Source organism: Oratosquilla oratoria, chromosome 6 (assembly GCF_046742065.1).
Source record: "Oratosquilla oratoria isolate Oo_2021 chromosome 6, ASM4674206v1, whole genome shotgun sequence".
Lineage (NCBI taxonomy): Eukaryota > Metazoa > Arthropoda > Malacostraca > Stomatopoda > Squillidae > Oratosquilla > Oratosquilla oratoria.
Genome location: NC_134782.1, coordinates 57,765,475 through 57,784,015, shown reverse-complemented (window position 1 = coordinate 57,784,015; position 18,541 = coordinate 57,765,475). Strand labels below are relative to the sequence as shown.

Below are 18,541 nucleotides of genomic sequence, written 5' to 3'. Positions count from 1 at the left end.
TCCACCCCTTCACTTCGGTTATCTTTACTCTTACCATTCAATTTTACTCACCTTCCAGTAAGTATCACGAGTTCATATTTAACAACAATTCTCGAACAACTGTCTCAATTCTATATTTAGTTACCGAAGCGCCCGGTAGGGGCACCTCTGTGGTTACAACTTTCTAATTCCTTATTTGAATACGAATATCAGACTTTGCTTTACAAAACTAATATAATTGTAAATTTCATTATTTTCTATTTATTTCCCCTCAACATAATATAGTATGGCAGCATTACTGAATTAAAATATGAAAATTATCATAACACTATTCTATCGTCTATTACGAAGAGTAGCTATACATTTTATCAACATCCAGAAACATTACGTATTGTATCATCATATTCAACATACCCGAAAAGTATTTGTATAACCTGAAACACCGCAGGCTATATTTAGGGGATTTCCCTATGGTAGCTCTCTTTACGATCATATATTCTCTCAACACTGGCTAACTGTTCCCACAGATATAAATATACTATCAGCAATTAATGAATTAGGACATGCTACGCATAAATAACTAATATTACACAAAATTAAGTAAGAATGAATATTTTCCTTTTCGTGGATTAAACGTTATGACTCCAGAACTAAAATCAAGAAAAAAAAAAAAAATCCTGCGAAAAATACACTCGTCCGCAAAATGGCTGAAGTTGATGCCATTGTATCAACAAATATAAAAACTTACTATTCAAATTAACCTCACCATAAAAAAGAAATTAATATTTCAACTTTATGTCTACAAAATATATCTTCGGCTGACAACCTCACCTTCTTCCTGTCTCTGGGAGGTTCCTTGAGGCATCTGATGAGAAGTGCTGCAGCTGATGGAATGACCTCTACACGGGCTTGACGATTTTGTACTGTCAGCTGTACAGTAACCTGCAAATAAAAATAACAACTATTTTATTTTAGCTTTCATTAGGTTCTTTCGTTTGACTTAAAAAACGCCACATGAGGGAATGAGTAGAATTTATTTCTAGCATTCTTTCCCTCTACTTCCGAGTTTTACAGTGATACTGTATTCTGGATGACAAATTTATATGATTTAAAGAACACCCTAACGGTGTTAATGGACTATATTATGAACTAGATGTGCACTCAGACTATACATTCTATCTCTGCCTATCTTTGTAAGTCTCTATTATCGGGTGAAATTTCTGAGATATTAATATTCTCTCTCTCTCTCTCTCTTTCCTTTACTGGCATGGAATTTCTTCCAATAAAACTATGAATTATCATTGGTGATTGAGTACAAGCTCCATGAGCAATACAATATATAGATAAATGAATAAATGTACAAATAAATACATTATCAAATAAAAGAATAGATAGACAATTGAATAGATACATGAATAGACAAAAAAAAATATATATATATATATTATATATATATATATATATATATATATATATATATATATATATTCACCTTGGTCTTTGGATCACGTGCTGGACCCGTGAACGACAGCTATTTCCCTCCCGGAAGAGAGCTCAGAGCTCGTATGATCGATCTATGGGTAATGCTGTGACCTTACACGCACACACACACCCAACTCCCCGCCCACGAGAGTTGGAGCAACGACTCGAAGCGCAGCGATACTGAAATTATTTCAGCCCTGGGCAGGATTAGAACCCGGACCACCGTAGTGACAATCGGAGACTCTACCAACCGCGCCATCGAAAGTATGTATGTTTGTATGTATATGTGTTGAGACATTCTAACAAGTTGAAGAAGGTGGGAAGAGGAAAGACCATTATATATTTTTTTCCTAATACTATTTTTCTTGCCAAATTGTTTTTAATTTATTATCAATTTCCACTACCATTTAAGTAATAATATAATTCCTCTGTCATTGTAACATAAGTTCCTTTGCACTCGGATAGGTATGCACGCGTACATATACGCCACTTCTAGCCCTGTAACAATATTCTTTTGAAAAAGCGTGTAGCGAGACCAGTCAAGATTAAAATTCGGAATAAAACTCCAGTCTTATCTCTTCCCAGTGATTAGAGATACATTTTAACAACCACAATGCACTTTAATTCTAAGCCATCAACATCGGGAGACCCAATGGAGGCCACAAGCAGAAATTGAAATGCGGTACTGCCGAGGACTCGAACTCAGCTATCACATGACTAGTGACGCAGTGACTTACCAACTACGCTATCAAGAAAGATATAAGTTGAGCGCAATTTTCCTTATATATTTGTATGCTCGAGTTACATACACATACATGAAATTTTGCGTTCAACCCATCTCCACTATGATAGTACAATTGGAAGTATACAAACGCGGGAAAGTATTTGTATATATATATATATATATATATATATATATATATATATATACCTGACCGGTTTCGCTTGTAGCTTCTTCAGAAGAAGCTACGACGAAACCGGTCAGGAATAAACTCGGAACGAGACCCGTTATTCTCTTTATCCACCTTTTTCAACTTGCCACACTATCTCAACACACACACACACATATATATATATTCTGTTGAAAACGACAGCAAATTCATTAGAAATTAATTTCTTTCTTAAGCTTTCTAGCTTTCGGAAAGTAGATTTCTGGGGGAATGAGAGGGGAAGAAGCAAATTTCCAATTGACATTGGTAATTTATATTAACACAGAAGTCTATGTTATATACAGAATAAATGAAAATAAACAAAACACAGTATAATAAACCCAAGACGTTTCGCAGATCGTTCTGCATCTTCAGTTGGAGTGAAGGGAAGTGTGACCAAGACGAGTATAAATATGTATAGAGGAAAAACTTGGAGAGGTCACTTAATGACTCTCCTCTGTTTGGCTGGCGCTATTTGGTTGGTTCCTAAGCCTAGCCGATCGCCTAAGGCATGACATTTTATCCTCTGCGGGGATATTTTGGACCTTTATGGGTGTTCTCTGATCTGGTGGTTGTATTTTGGTGAGCAAATGTCTCCTGCGTGTAGGTTTCATGCTGGGGAGGAGGGAGAAATCATTTGTTTGTACATTAATAATAGGTTGTAAATCTTTTATGATTACAGCCTCCAAAATGGTCAAACGTTGGAGGTCCTTCTCCTCTGCGACGATTTCTGTGTTGTGTACCATGGTTTCCCTGTCTAGATGGCGTCTGTGGTGGGTCCAAAGGTGTTGTTTCGGTCCTCCTTGTTGTAGGTGAAGGGTGATTCTTCTGGACAGGGTGGTAGTTGTCCTTCCCACGTAGGTAGATAGGGGCGTACAGTCCTCCTCTGGGCAGGTGAATTTATATACTACGTGGGATTGACGTATACCATGAGGTTTTGGGGTGGTGTGATTTCTTAAGATCAGGGAACATGAAGGAACTACACACCGCATATTCTACAAGTCCCAGATGTCCAATAAATATAAAGAGGATGAGAAAATATTAAAAGACATTATTAAAAGAAATGTGACCCCCACGAAAGAACGTGACAAAATATCACTCACCATTTACTACAGGAACAAGAAAACATCTTCCCTGATCTTAAGAAATCACACCACCCCAAAACCTCATGGTATACGTCAATCCCACGTAGTATATAAATTCACCTGCCAGGTCCAAAATATCCCCGCAGAGGATAAAATGTCATGCCTTAGGCGATCGGCTAGGCTTAGGAACCAACCAAATAGCGCCAGCCAAACAGAGGAGAGTCATTAAGTGACCTCTCCAAGTTTTTCCTTTATACATATTTATACTCGTCTTGGTCACACTTCCCTTCACTCCAACTGAAGATGCAGAACGATCTGCGAAACGTCTTGGGTTTATTATACTGTGTTTTGTTTATTTTCATTTATTCTGTATATAACATAGACTTCTGTGTTAATATAAATTACCAATGTCAATTGGAAATTTGCTTCTTCCCCTCTCATTCCCCCAGAAATCTACTTTCCGAAAGCTAGAAAGCTTAAGAAAGAAATTAATTTCTAATGAATTTGCTGTCGTTTTCAACAGAATATGCTTAAAAGAGAATCTCCTGCCACGCTTCACGAATATATATATATATATATATATATATATATATATATATATATGCAAAGAAATCACAAAACACACGTGATAAGATATTTTTGGAGAAACCACCGGGAAATTGAAAAAACAGATACCGAACGTTTTCCTCTATTTAGACATTTTCAAAGGTACAAAAAAGCAATACAGAAAGAAACAATAAATACATAAGAAGACAAGGATACTCGGAGAGGTCCCATGTTACATTTTATCACACACAATTTTGTCAATAATAAAATTGTCTAATTTAAATAAACCCAAACTCAAGTTCATGTTATTTCCAAAATTTCTTTTTATAAAACAAGATTCAATAATATTTCTTTCTATAATATTATTACAAGAAGTAATTATAATTATTTTAGAATTTCCCCAGTCAATATTATGACCATAATCCCTTTGGTGGACAAATAATCCACTGGACACTTGCCCCGTTCTAATACTATATTTATGTTGGCCTATTCTTTTTTCTAAGCCTTTGCCTGTTTGGCCTATATAAATAAAATCACAATTTTTACATGGTATATTATAAATACATCCTTCTTTACTTCTTGGGGAATTTTTAATTAACAGACTCTTAATGTTGTTATTATTTTTGAATACTATCTGGATACCAAATTTTTCAAAAATGCTAGGAAGATGGATTAAATTTTCGTGGTACGGAATTGTTAGCATATTTTTATAATTAAAAGGTTTGACCTGCGACGTATTAAGAAAACATTTCCTAGCTTTGATTTTTGTTTTATCAATAAGATGTTTTGGATATTTTAAATTTTCTCCAATGTCATAGATGAATTGTATTTCTTGATCCAAGAACCCAGGGGAACAAATTCTATAAGCTCTCAGGAACATTGAAGAAAAAACTGACAGCTTGGATTTTTGACTGTGATACGAGTAAAAATGAATGTACGAGAGGACATTGGTCGGCTTCCTGTAAACGTCAAATTTAAAGTATCTTCCACATCGGTAAATATTTACATCTAAAAATGGTAACATATTATTTTCTTCAACCTCTACTGTGAATTTAATGTTCGGTATCTGTTTTTTCAATTTCCCGGTGGTTTCTGCAAAAAAAAAAAAAATATATATATATATATATATGTATATATATATATATATACATATATGTATGTATGTATCATGAAACAATTTACTTCGTACATCCCTGCACTCACCTTCAGACCCTTCCAGGCTCCTGTTGCTTTGCAAATGTCCTCGCCCACCTTCTTGGGCGACAGGCCAAGGGGACCCACCTTGGGCGCCAGGGACGACGTAGCGCCCACCTCGCCTCCAATAGCGCGAAGCTTGACTGTTGGTATTATATAGTAATTTAGTATCGCTGAGACAGAAAGTACCTTGATTGTGTAATGAAATGCGCGTATGTTTTGATTTGCTCCCCTCACCCTAAATGGCGGAGGGGGCATTTGGTATATGTAACCATAACATATTCATGTTGAACCGTAAAGATGATGATGATGATAAATACATGAATAGATAAACCTCACAAAAATGACGATTCGCTAGTTCAGTTATTTTCCATTACTATGAATGTCCATCTTTGTGATATATTTATTAACAAAATTGTACTTGTGCAGCAACAATGAACAAAAACTTGTGAATGTGACCAACGAATTCCAATACATTCTGAAACGACATAGTATAATTAAAACCATTGGTAGTCGAAGTCGACGTCGGAGTGTCGTCTTCATATTGCCCGTCTTCAAAATATCTATTACCGTGTTAAGACTATCTAGAAGAGACAGTTCTTATATATATAAAAAATACTTGAATGATTTTTTTTATCAACACCCAGTTTGGTTTTATGTACTGTATGATTTACATAACCCAAATATTAATTCCTTTGTTCTCTTATTATTATTATTATTTCTAACTCTGACTGGGCCCAGGATATGTCAGTTTTGCTGCTTATCTACCCACACTTTCAGCCAGTGACTAAGAAACATTCCTACAGTGACGCGGTTAACACACTGGGCTTCCACGAGCTTCACCAGCTTCGACAGTTGAGAGTACATTTGAATAAAAACGACTTCGGTTACAATAGTTTGTATTTTTCAAATCTCCAAATATATAAAATTACCCTCCTGTCATATATAGCAAAGCTGAATGGTGAATTAAGAGATTGTAAACTTATACGAATGTCGGACATAGTTAAAATGTTTTTAGATAAATCTAGATTACTGTAAGCGGAGTAATTTTCTATTTATTCATATGGATATTGGAGGTAGGATGTGGGAAGAAAAATAGCCTAATGTGATAATCACTTATGACAACAATGAGCAGTATGACGTCTCTTCCCAAAGAGGCCCGAGGACCGTTGCCGGCCACTGCAGGACTGTGGCTTCGTCATTGAAAATCGATAAAAAAAAAATTGATCATGTGTGTGTGATAAGATACAATAACGATGGGGTTTCAAATATAAACTTAATTATATTTCATAATCTTCCATATAAAAAAAACCCTGCGATAATCTTCGCTAATATCAGATTTAATTATTTTCATAATCATATATCGCGTAAGATTTCGGTGACGCAGTTAATGCACGTTTTCAGACATTTCTTCGTATCAAACTTTCTGGAGACCTAATCACTTCAACTTTGAAAATAGGTAACAACTCCTTGGGTTATTATAACTGTTCCTATTTCCGAAATAAGAAAATAATACGAAACAGTACACATCAATGACTAGGTAGCTTCCCCATTCACAAACACAACCGACATACAGCTTTCGAGTCGTTATCCCTTTATGTGTTAAATACGTATTTCATCTCACATAAAACCAACAATTCACTTACCTATTGTTATCGCATTGGGATCAAATTTAGGAGGCATAGTGGTGTATGTACAACGTTAAGGTACCACACAAAATCTACACGTGTATCTGCCTCAACCGTTGGCACGAGAAAGAAGTTGTGATATTTATTTTGGGCACTCGCTTGGCGCCCAGCGTGCCCCCCTCGACCATGCTCATATTTCTACCACGCGGAACACAAAATCAAACTACACTATTGCACCCTCACAGTAACACAATTACTCTATCACGTATAAATATGCTATGGTAGTATAAAATAAATTCGCCACTTAAGTTCAATTGAAATATATATATAAGTTCATTTAAATTTTTATTTACTAAACTCTGCCAGACGGAAAATTATGGTAATATTATTACCATTTGGACTACAGCCAAGCAGTTTCATTCAGCCGATGCAATGCATTGCCACTTGTTAAAATTGCATCGCTGTTAGTATACATTTATAAAATAATAGGAATCCCAAGAATAAAACTTTATGAAAATATAAAATATTTATTTGGGGTAAAACACAGTCATATAGCTCGATCGTGTTTTTAAATTTGCATACCACAAGTACATAATGAAAAACTGTAAACACAAGTTACGAGGTTCATCGTCCGTTCAAACATCATTTCGTTCCGACATGCCCGCTTACAAAAAGCATGCGTATTCACGTAAATGTACGACACCAAATGCTCAGAAAGCGAAGATTCACACTCAGTTGGCATGACAAAACTCCTTAATTATATGGATTTACAAATGACTTTTCTTTATTTCAAACGGAAGCTAACTCGTGCTCACTTGCTCGCTATTTCAGTAGCATTGGAAAATTGAACTCAAGCATAAAATTACGAGATATACTTCAAATGCTGTGATTACATAATCATCCATAGCGTCAACTAGAATTATGAAGTTGTAAAAAAAAATTCAGAGTTTACACGAAATTACCGATTACCGCATAATAACGAAATGTTCAAAATGCCTGCAGGTGCCATAGAAGATAACAGGTCAAGTCGCCCTATTGCCAATTCGTTCCGCGTCCCGGTCAGACTCGACGTCCAGCTTGTGGTATCAGCACTACTGTAATTAACATTTGTATTTGATTATAATTGTTAGTGGCTATTTTGTAGAGCTCTAGGCCTATTCCGCCATATGACGTTTAGCACTTGTTCAATGTGAATGTCGCAAATAAACAATATTTTAAGTTGCATCTACAAACTGCATTTTGATATTTCATATACTTAGTAGGCCTACCAGTGTTAAACGATTCCCCAAATACATCTATTTTTTAATACAGGCCTAAGTCACAAAGAACAAATGTTTGTACATTATTCTACAGGCTTATTCTGCACTTTAAATTTTTAAACTCATTCCATTTGGGAGGGGGGGGGGACCTAAACGACCTGGATGCACCATCCACTCGTATTTATTCCTTAATGTGGCACCCAGCAATTGAAGTACTTTTTCAACCCAACTCAACCCCCCACCCACCAATACACAGGCTCAGCAATATTCAGATGACCCCCTTCGAGGGATTTTGGTAAATTAGTAGCCCCTTCTATGGGATGGTCCTACAGCGAAAGCAATTGGTGGCATGGACAGGTTGCAAGTATTTTTTTCCAACCAAGATAGCATCCCCACTGATTTCCATTGCATTCACACTAAGCCTAACCATAACCTAACCCTTACCATAACCCAAACCCAACCCTTTTCTAGCCTAAACTCAAACACACAATGGCTTAACCTTTAGTGCAATGTATATGTCAATAGGGGAAAAAATCCACACACATATCTGAGAAACAGACATTTTCATAAGGGTCTATTAATATACCATTGGTTTTTCCACATTACTAGAGGTAGCCAAAGTCAAAAGGCACATATCCACCACTCTTTCTTCCCTCTCATCTTAGCTCCTTATGGATGATGGGTCATCAGTACACTATCCATGTCCCTAGGTCAAAAGCAATGCAGCAAGATGCATCACATCCATAGCAAGGCTGCTTCGCTTTATCAGCACACCCCCTTCCTTCCCCTTAAGCAGAAAAACTGAAGACAGGGAGAAATCCTTTTGGGCTGCATAAAAATATCACACATAATCACTCCCTAACCCCTCCCTTCCTTGCGTCGCAGCATCATCTATACATAACCATTCTCCACTCATTCATATCTCTTACTTTCTCCCTTCCTCATCACATTCCCTTCTTGTTTAATGCCCCCTTCATCCCATCCATCTCATCCTCAGTCATCCCCTCATGTTCCCTCCCCCCACCTCCTTTACTAACTTTTCTTCACTCATTCTTTTGAGGTGTCCAAACCATCCCAATACTATTTCCTCAACCCCATCTCCCATCTCCTTTTCCACCCCAGCTCTCTTCCTCGTTCCTCACTCTATCCAACTTTGTAATCCCTACCAAACTTAAGACATTTCATTTCAAACACATTCAAACTTTTCCTCTCTGCCTCTCTGATATTCCATTTCTCTGGCCAATACAATGCTTTCAGCACAATCACTCCTTCATATAATCTCCTTTTTGCATCAATTACCATATGTCTATTTCTCATTACTTTTTAATCCCCTAAAGCATTTACTTGCTCCTCTCAATCTACTATTTACCTCCATCTCCACTTCTCCCTTTCCTGCCACATGCAACCCCAAGTACATGCTATCCATTTCTTCCAGTCTCTTTTTCAGACTTGCTTCAAAACTCCTGCCATCCTCTTCCCTTGTACATCTCATCACCTTACTTTTACCAACATTTACTTGCAACTTTCTCCTGTCACATGCCTTACCAAACTCCGTCACTAACTCCTGTAATCCAACCTCTGACCCTGCCACAAGCACACTCATCAGCAAACAACTGGCTCGCCTCCCACTTTTTTCTATTTCCTTTAACCATTTCCAATCCCCTGCCCATGTACACATCGATACATCACTGATGCAGTCCCACCTTTACTTCAAATCACTCGCTCTCTCCATTGTTGTTCTAACACAGGCTCAACTACTCTCTTAAAAACTCTGGACTGCCTTTAACAGCTTTCCCTTGATCCTATACATTTGCAAAATCTCCCACAGTGCCTTCCTGTCTACTCTGTCATAAGCCAAGGCAACTTCATTAAATCCTACTACCTTATAAATCAGATACTTTTGTTAATTTTTGTGAGGATACTTATTAAAATGTACCCCTTTCTATAGCCACCTGGAACCCACATACCAGCAACCAGGCTGAATTGGTAGCAAGCCGAATTAGTAGCAGGACAACTTGACCAGTAACTGATATGAAAGGCCTTCATGTAATTTCAAGTGAACATGTCTGTTTTCTCAATCTGCTGACTTCAACACAGTGACTGCCATAATGTGAAAATGTTCTGACATCTGATACTGGAAGACATGCAAATTGTTTACAGTAGTATTAGCATTAATTCTCTTATATAAAAATGTATAACCCAAGTCTGATTAAATGTGTAAATAATAAATGAAATGCATTGGCAATCCCAAGTAAAATATGGTCAATATTCTTGTTTAAAATTTACTAATAAATCAAGGTGAGAAATCTTCATTATATGAGATACATAAATCAAGTTCCCAAAAGAGTCAAGCCAGTCTTCTTCACTTATTCATTAGACTCCGTTGAAAACAATCAACCAGAAAAGTATCATAGAAAAGAAACCCATGTGTTCATTCTAATACATGACAAACTGTGTAAAAGTGTGAACAATTATCCATTCACACTAATGAAAAACATTACAAATTTATGACATCTTGGTGTTGAAAAACATGAAGTGCTTCTGCAAACAAGTTAAACAATTTTATATTTGAGGTCTGAAATGCTAACAGGACAGTTGGCTTCTTCGTCATACTCATACCACTCTTGACTCAAATCTAAATTAGCAAATTCCACTCCGCTGTCCACACCAATGCATTTCCAACCATCCTGAAAGAAAAATAAATAGATTTCAACATGACTCAAGAAATAACAGTAGATTCACTTCCCATATTCTTCCACTCTTATCCATCATTCCAATTCACAACCTATTTACCTCCATTATCACCCCATCCATATACACATTGAACAACTACATCACACAACCCCCATGCAGCCCTACACTCACATTATATATATATATATATATATATATATATATATATACATATATATATATATATATACATATATCTGCATGAAAAAGTGAAGTTGGTGGGATATGAAAATGAAAGAGGTGGTAAGATGAAGAACAAGCAGAAATTTAAGCCGTCCTTAGGAAGGGATATACTCAACAATCTTCTGTCACATAATTTTCAAACAGATAGAAATATATATATATATCCAAACATAATTAACCACTTCAGTACAATGACACCTACATAGGCATCCTGAGGTGCAAGTGGGTACACAAGGATGCTGGTGTCAGCATCTCAATTATATATATAATTTTTGTAGTTATACATGAGTTATCCCCAATTATGTGAACTGCTTTGATCACATTTTCTGTGTTTATTATTACTCAGAGTAAAAGAGAATGAGTAATACAGCAGTGACTTAATATTTCATAACGCGAGTGCCGCACACGACAATTGGACTCGTACTGAAGTGGTTCAGAAACAATTCAGTCTGTATATCATCTACTGTTTAACATGAGTAACTTACACCAAATCTAAAGTCAACCACAGAGAGCCCTCTACATTCGAAAGTAATGATTTCAGAAAACCCAGGTGTATCATCAGCAGTATACATTTTCTTGGTTGAGAGACAAACATCTGGAAAAAGAATAGTAATGGTAATTTGTAAGTTAAATATTCGTTGTTAGCACAGGTAATATAAAAGTAATTGTATACATATTCGCTTGTTTTCCAAAGTATAAAATCTTTCATTAAAAGAACAGAGGAGCACAAAAATACAAATAAATGACTCAATGCATTAAAAAGCTAACAATACATCTTACGACTACTATAGTGATGTAAAAATTAACATTACCTAGGTTGTTGACTTTCTTGCACATTTTGCACTTGGTAACAAAGTTGGCCTTGCCTCGGGAGCCAGGCAAGTCAGTCTCTTCATCACCAGACACAACCTGCCATTTCTCACTCACCTCATGGCAACCATTGCACTTTGTCTGCAAAATATATAATTACAGTGCATTTATTTTTGTGTTCTATGTGGACATACTATGGGTTCTTGTAATTTTCTGTCTCTTTAATCTGTTAGTGATTTCCTGTTTTGTTATCGTCTAGCTGTTATCAAGTGATTTTTTTCCCAACCATAGCTGTCCCATCAATGGTTAAACCTATCTTACTCAACCTTTTCAGTACTTCTCACAAAACATACACACCTTCCGCCCACCACGAACCCATTTCTTGCCCCTTCTATCCTCTTTGAGGAAGAAAGGTGATCTCTGTTCATGCAACACAACAAGACAGAGCACAGACAGCCAAACCTAATATACCCCCACCACTTCATTACATGATGACCCTCCCAACTCATCCACAATTAGGTGCTTGAAACATATGAAAGGGGAAAATAACTACAAAACATAGTGAATGTGAGATATATTTTAGTAACATATTGTGCCCTGGTGAGCACAATATCCTTTGAGGACCACAATGGAAATAAGCTTGAGAACCACAATGGAAATAAGCTTACATGCATTTTTTTGTTATCCTCGGCAATTGTAATTGTTATTTCGGATTAGGTGTTCTTTTCATTATCTGCACTTCATGTATATTGATTCAATGCCAAATGAAAATATTATTATTATTATTATCCATGCAATCTGATGGCTGCTACAAACTTTTACTATTAACCACTTCAGTACGAGTCATATTCTTGGACACAACAGCAGCTGCCATATGTAATTTGTACCACATTATTCGCATTATAAAATATAAAGTCACTGCTGTATTACTCATTCTCTTTTACTTTGAGTAATAATAATCACAGAAAACATGAACAAACCGGTTCACAGAATCCAGGGTAACTCATGTACAACTATAAAATATATATATATATAATCAAGGCACCGATGCTGGTGTCCTTGTGTACCCACTCACATCTCATGATGCCTACGTAGGCATCATCATACTGAAGTGGTTAATTGAAAGTTTTCATGTAATTTTATATTCAGTAACTTGAAATTATCATAATTCTTACCTTAATGGAATACTGATAATCATCCCCAGGTGTCTGTAGGTTAGTCACATTGTCCAACTGAGCACTAATCAAAATCTTACAAGTCTGCAAAAGAAAAATTATATATTGTAATTAACATAGTAAAACTATGAAGAGCAATTTAACTTGATATCATTTAGTATATAGTGACCATTTGCTATCAGTCTGTAAAATGTGAAGGCAATTTCTGACAGCAAAAAGAAGGATCTAAAGTATGGCTATTTCTAAACATTACAACAAATGAGTGGAATAGCTTCTCTAAAGAAAGAACCATCTCCCCCATTACACATCCTCAAAATCCTATCAATACCCTCACCTCCATCTACAGGCAGAGCCCCAAGAGACTGGCAATCTCTCCTGACCAAACCTAAAATTTCTGTCAAGATCAACTTCTCCCCCAGCCTCCTTTTATTCACAAGGTGAACTGACAACAGGTGAATACTTCTATATGAAAAAAAAAAAAAAAAAATTATTGCTAGCTCATGTGCTAGCTCATGTGTAGACAACAATAATCATTTCTATTATTCTTCAGTCTTTTGTTTCTATTACATTCAACTATCTTTCCACCATTTTTTTTTGTAAGGAGAGATGACACCTGGTGAACGTTTCTCTCCTTTTCTTTTTACCAGCTGATGACACAGGAACTGACCTATATTATACAATAAACACAATAGTTCAATGTTTCTTTCCAGAGAGATCAATATGAGGGCTTGACTACTGCTGTCAGCCACAGTAGGGATATGGGTTTTTAATCAGTGATAATAACATGCCTTAAAATCCACTGACTGGAAATCCACAGCCCTCCCACCAACTCTCTGGGAAGAAATGTTGGATTGTTGTCTGATGTATTGGTGAAACTGTTTCTATATCACTGGATGTTGGATGGGAAGAAGTAGGAAGGGAGCAGTGACCAGTTCTCCTTTTGTGAAAAGTGGAGGAAAAACTGTCAAAGATGATAGAGGGAGATCATTGCCCTGCTTCATAAACCAACTGTCAGACCCTAAGGGCACCTCCAGAGGAAAGTGAAGATGTTGACAAGTTTTGAAAATGGAAAAAAGCAGATATTCTCCCTGATGTTTATGTTGTAGGATTACCAATTGCAGGTATCCATCACTGATCCCTCCAGTCAGTGAAATTCAGAGTATCAATTACCTTTATGTTTGTACTTTTATATATGGGAATCTTGGTGTTCTGTCAACTTATTTTAAATAGTTACCTCATCCAGTAAGGTCACAGCCACCCATCTGTCATGATTTATCAATCTTGATGATCATGAGAGAAGTGGGCTCAAGAACAATATATGGATACTCCAGCTAGTGTTCCACTAAAATCCCTAAGTTAAGTTTTGTCTCCACAAAACTTATGCTGTTCATACTCCATTAAGAATTAATGTCAAACAGTAATCAATGTATACATTTAGAATTACTCAACATCATCAACTACTACTTTGTGTTGTCACTTTCATCCATAATTCCCTGAAGTCTGATGGTAGTAGAAAGAAAGCTAACATCAGAAACGAGTTTACTCAGTACACGAATGTCAAAATCGCTTAAATCGCCTAAAATACTTTGAACAATGTCATCTAAAGTGGCAGTCTTAATCTGGATACAATGCATCGTGCATGTGTTTTAATTCTCCATTTGATTAATCCCATGCGCAGTTCTAGCTGATGAAAATAAAAAAGAAAGTAACCTCTTCCGTACTTACTACTTGCGTCAGTGACAGGCCTACAAAAATAACCTAACCATTTGGGCAGATTTACAACTACAGACAGCCTGTCACGTGACATTTTCTACAAAAATTACTATCGAAGTGTATCTACTTTCTGATTACAACACTCAAACAATAACTTACAGGCATTATTTTGATAAATTGGTGGTAAAGTACAACTGCACTGCTGGTACGAGGTCTTCAGATACCGAACCTTCGTAAGTAAATATAAACAACAGTATAGGTAACGAAAGGAATAGAAATTATACTATGATATGGTTTAACGTCACAAACTCCCCCACATAGGGAGGCTAGGACAGTGCCCTTTATAGAGGACTTTGTAACTAAAGGAATAGAAATTATACTATAATACGCTCCATAAATCCATTTTATCTGCGATAGTTACAATACTCCTAAACGTTTTAACAAAAAACATGCCGCATCTGTCCTGTTTGAATAATTTTGTAGTAACAATATTTCGTAAAGCTCGATTCTCAACAGTGTTCACGAAAATCGAAATATCTATTATTTCATTATTAAACGTACGACATACGAGGTTTACTTACTGTATGCAAGGTAACCACTAATGAAAAGAAACGGCCAGAGCAGAGCGCTTTCGTGTACTGCATATGCACTAATGTAATACACGAAAGCGCTCTGCTCCGGTATTTTTTTTTAAATTAGTGAAGCAGACGTTTCTATAGTTTTTATTGCATTAATTACTGTATATATAATTGTTATTGATGAGATGTACAAAGTGAGAGGATGGCAGCAAATTGGAAGTGAATATTAAGAGAGACTGGAGGAAGTGGATAGCTTTAGATACTTGGGGGGGGGGGCAAATGGGGCGGGAAAGGGAAGAGTGGAGGTGGGGGTAGATTGTAGATTTATAGAAGCAAGTAAATGTCATAGTGGATTAAAAAGTGTAATGAGAAATAGACATTTGGGAATAGATGCTAAGAAGAGATTATATGAAGGGGTGATTGTGCCGACAGTAATGTATGGGGCGGAAACACAGAATATAGAGGAAGACTTTAAATGTGTTTGAGATGAAATGCCTTAAAAGTACGGTAGGGGTTACTAGGGTGGATAGATTGAGAAATAATTTGAGGAGGAGAGCGGGGGTGGAAAAATTGGGAGATAGGGTTGATGAAAAAATATTAGGATGGTTTGGACACTAGGAAAAATGAGTGAAGAAAGATTAGTGAAAGAAGTGTGGAAGGCAGAGGTGGATGGAATGAATACGAAGGGGCAACTAAGGATGAGATGGATGGATGGGGTAAAGGGGGTGTTGGGAAAGGGGGATGTTTGTTGAGGAAGGAAGGAAGAAGACAGAAGATAGGGGTGTGTGGAGAATGGTTGTGTACGGATGATGCTGTGATGCATGGGAGTATGGGGATGAGGGAGTATATGTGAATGATTCTAATGCAGCCTGAAGGAATTTCTCCCCGTCTTCTCTTTTTTTCTACATTAGGGAACGGAGAGGCAGGGTCGCCGACTAAATGAAGTGGCCTCGCTGTGCATGTCCTGCGTTTTGCTGCATTGCTTCTGACCCAGTAGGGAGTGGGCGAGATGCAGGGATGACCCGTCATTCAGGAGGAGCCAAGAAAAGAGTGAGGGAGGGAGGGGTGGTGAATGGGAGTGGAGTATGTGGGGATGAAATGCATGAGAGTGGATTTATGCTTTTGACTTTGGCTACCTCCTTTGTAAGGGGGAAAAAGCCCTTGGTGTGTATATTTTACTATGATAAACTTAAAGAATTCCACTTCACAAACTGCATAGCAAGCCTTAATACATTGTATAACTTTAGTCCAATAAAATGTTACGTATTTTTCTTTTCTAATCACCCTCTCCGAGTATTTTGCTAACCCTCTTCATTTTGGTTTTGGGGCTGAATGTACTCACTAGTGATGGTTGAAATTTACAAACTTTGCAAGCAAATGCCTCAACTGCAATACATAGTGTTATGGAGTTTCACCTAACCGTGGTGTACTACGATGGAACGAGAAAAGGCCTCCTACCCAACCACACATAGCAGCTCATGAGAATTTTATCCAGATGTATGATTCCGAAGGGTCGGTGTTGGGAGTAGTCATCACGACCGTTCCTCACCTCTTTCGCCCACTGGTCCTCGCCCCTTTCGCCTCACCTCTTCTCGGCATCTCACGACCTCCTGACCCCCAAGTAGACCCATGGGACGCACTCGCATCTGCTCAGCTGCAACGCTACCCGGAGCTTCCTTGAGCCCCACGGATAGAACAAAGCTTCCTTGAGGGACTCGCTCAAGGCCCCGGGATGATTAACCAGCCCTGGGGTCTGCCGCGTGACCATCACACAAAGCTTCCTTCATGAAAACACGTGGAGTTCATCAGCCTCGGCGATGACTACCTCGGCTAGCACGTGACATAGAACACAGGTTCATTGAGGAACGCCTACCCTCTGTCTTTGTGAATCACCGGCGTCAGAACGTTTTGCCTCCGACTTCCCTCGCTTCACACTTGACCTCACGGTAACTAGGGCACGGGTTATGACCTGCCCGTGTATATAAGAAGCGGAACGAACGCCGAATATACAGAGTCTAGAAGCATACACGAGTTCGCCCGCTGGTCCTTGCTTTCTCGCCTTGTCCCCCAACCCTTTGATTCCCGCAAACAGATCGCCGGAGACGACTTGAAACATTACCCCCCCCCCACTGGCGCCCAACATTTCATTGTCAAATAACCACGCATTTCATTGTAAAATTAAACCAACTCTATCTCCACCAGAGTTTGCCTTCAGCCAGCCTGGCTGCCCAAACATGGACAGACTACCAGGCTAACATTTGACGACCCAACGTGGACATAGACCACCGGCCTAACAGTCGGTAACTGGTCTCCGGAACCAGCCCAATGTTCACTCACTGTGGTCGGTCACCTGGGGACTGCAGGTCTCCTGAAAGAGACACTTGGGACATCGTGATTGATACAAAACAAGAACATATTAGCAGAGTTCAGGGAGGCACAAAAGAAAATATGATTTGTTGTATATGTTTTTGGAGGTTGTTGTTGGGCAGCTTACAGTTTCAGTAAGTTATGGCACCAGTCATAGGGAAATTGTTCAACTTTTTGGGTTGTTGCTAAAGATGGAGTAGACAAAGCAAATCATACCTAGATTCTGCAAAGGAAAATTACTTTGGCCTATTCATAATATTTTGATTTTAGGGTACTGGTTGGAAAACTCCTCCTAGACCCTCTTATGCCTTTACTATTTTTTTTTTTAGGAATGTCCCCTTTGGGGTTACAGGGAGAAGGATGCCTAGTCCTATCCCTGTCCTGTTTTTGTCGCTTCATATGACTCAAATGGAAAGATTAGGTGGCAGTGTTCTTTTCCTCCACCATAGGGCTTGGAGAAGAAAGGATATGAATGTTCAGAAAAATGGTACAGGACAGTAACAAGAGTGGGGGGACAGTTGCTGTATAATGAAGTATCATCATTTCTCTATGAATAGATTTCCTCTACCACAGACAAAATGTGTGGCTCTGGTACATAGGGGCGCCCCATATAGACCCCTAAAGTATCAACGCATGCTACTTAGCAGCTTTTAACCCCACATTAACATGCAGTCAATGCCCCAGACGGGATAATGGGAATGGGTGGGTGGTTTTTATGCCTTTCTTTTTTGGCTACCTCCCTTGTAAGGAGAAAAAACCCTTTGGTATACATATGTAATGATTTTACGGCATTCATAGCCCCAGCCCCAGGAACATAGGGAAATAAGTGGTTTCCTAGGAGCACAGACAGTATCAGTCATTTGTATGGGCTAGATCTCTC

The 18,541-nt window shown here is 37.9% G+C and overlaps 2 protein-coding genes across 5 annotated transcripts in view; both read right to left on the bottom strand.

The window, feature by feature from the left end:
* Positions 1-7,020, bottom strand: part of LOC143026503 (large ribosomal subunit protein uL11-like) — a 49,489-nt gene extending 42,469 nt beyond the window's left edge. For all 4 annotated transcript variants that reach the window (XR_012966493.1, XM_076187021.1, XM_076187020.1 and 1 more), the window contains exons 1-3: positions 6,862-7,020; positions 5,225-5,358; positions 811-921 (exon numbers count right to left, since the gene is read on the bottom strand). Coding sequence is in view for 3 of the 4 variants with exons in the window: in XM_076187021.1 (XP_076043136.1) it covers positions 811-921; positions 5,225-5,358; positions 6,862-6,898 (282 nt within the window). In the remaining variant the exon portion in view is untranslated. The remainder of the gene's footprint in view (positions 1-810; positions 922-5,224; positions 5,359-6,861) is intronic.
* Positions 7,021-7,350: 330 nt separating this feature from the next.
* Positions 7,351-14,998, bottom strand: LOC143026499 (CXXC motif containing zinc binding protein). The gene is made up of 5 exons (XM_076187006.1): positions 14,876-14,998; positions 13,004-13,087; positions 11,831-11,969; positions 11,504-11,613; positions 7,351-10,789 (listed from the first exon to the last, which is right to left on the bottom strand). Exons 1-5 carry the CDS (start codon positions 14,879-14,881, stop codon positions 10,655-10,657), a joined length of 474 nt encoding a protein of 157 aa, XP_076043121.1. The 5' UTR covers positions 14,882-14,998; the 3' UTR covers positions 7,351-10,654.
* Between the last annotated feature and the right edge of the window lie 3,543 nt (positions 14,999-18,541).

Coding starts and splice junctions, on each gene's coding strand:
- LOC143026499 (XM_076187006.1), bottom strand. Junction 11,970..13,003: donor ATTATCAGTATTCCATTAAG/GTAAGAATTATG, acceptor TATATTTTGCAG/ACAAAGTGCAATGGTTGCCA. Junction 11,614..11,830: donor CAAGAAAGTCAACAACCTAG/GTAATGTTAATT, acceptor TTCTTTTTCCAG/ATGTTTGTCTCTCAACCAAG.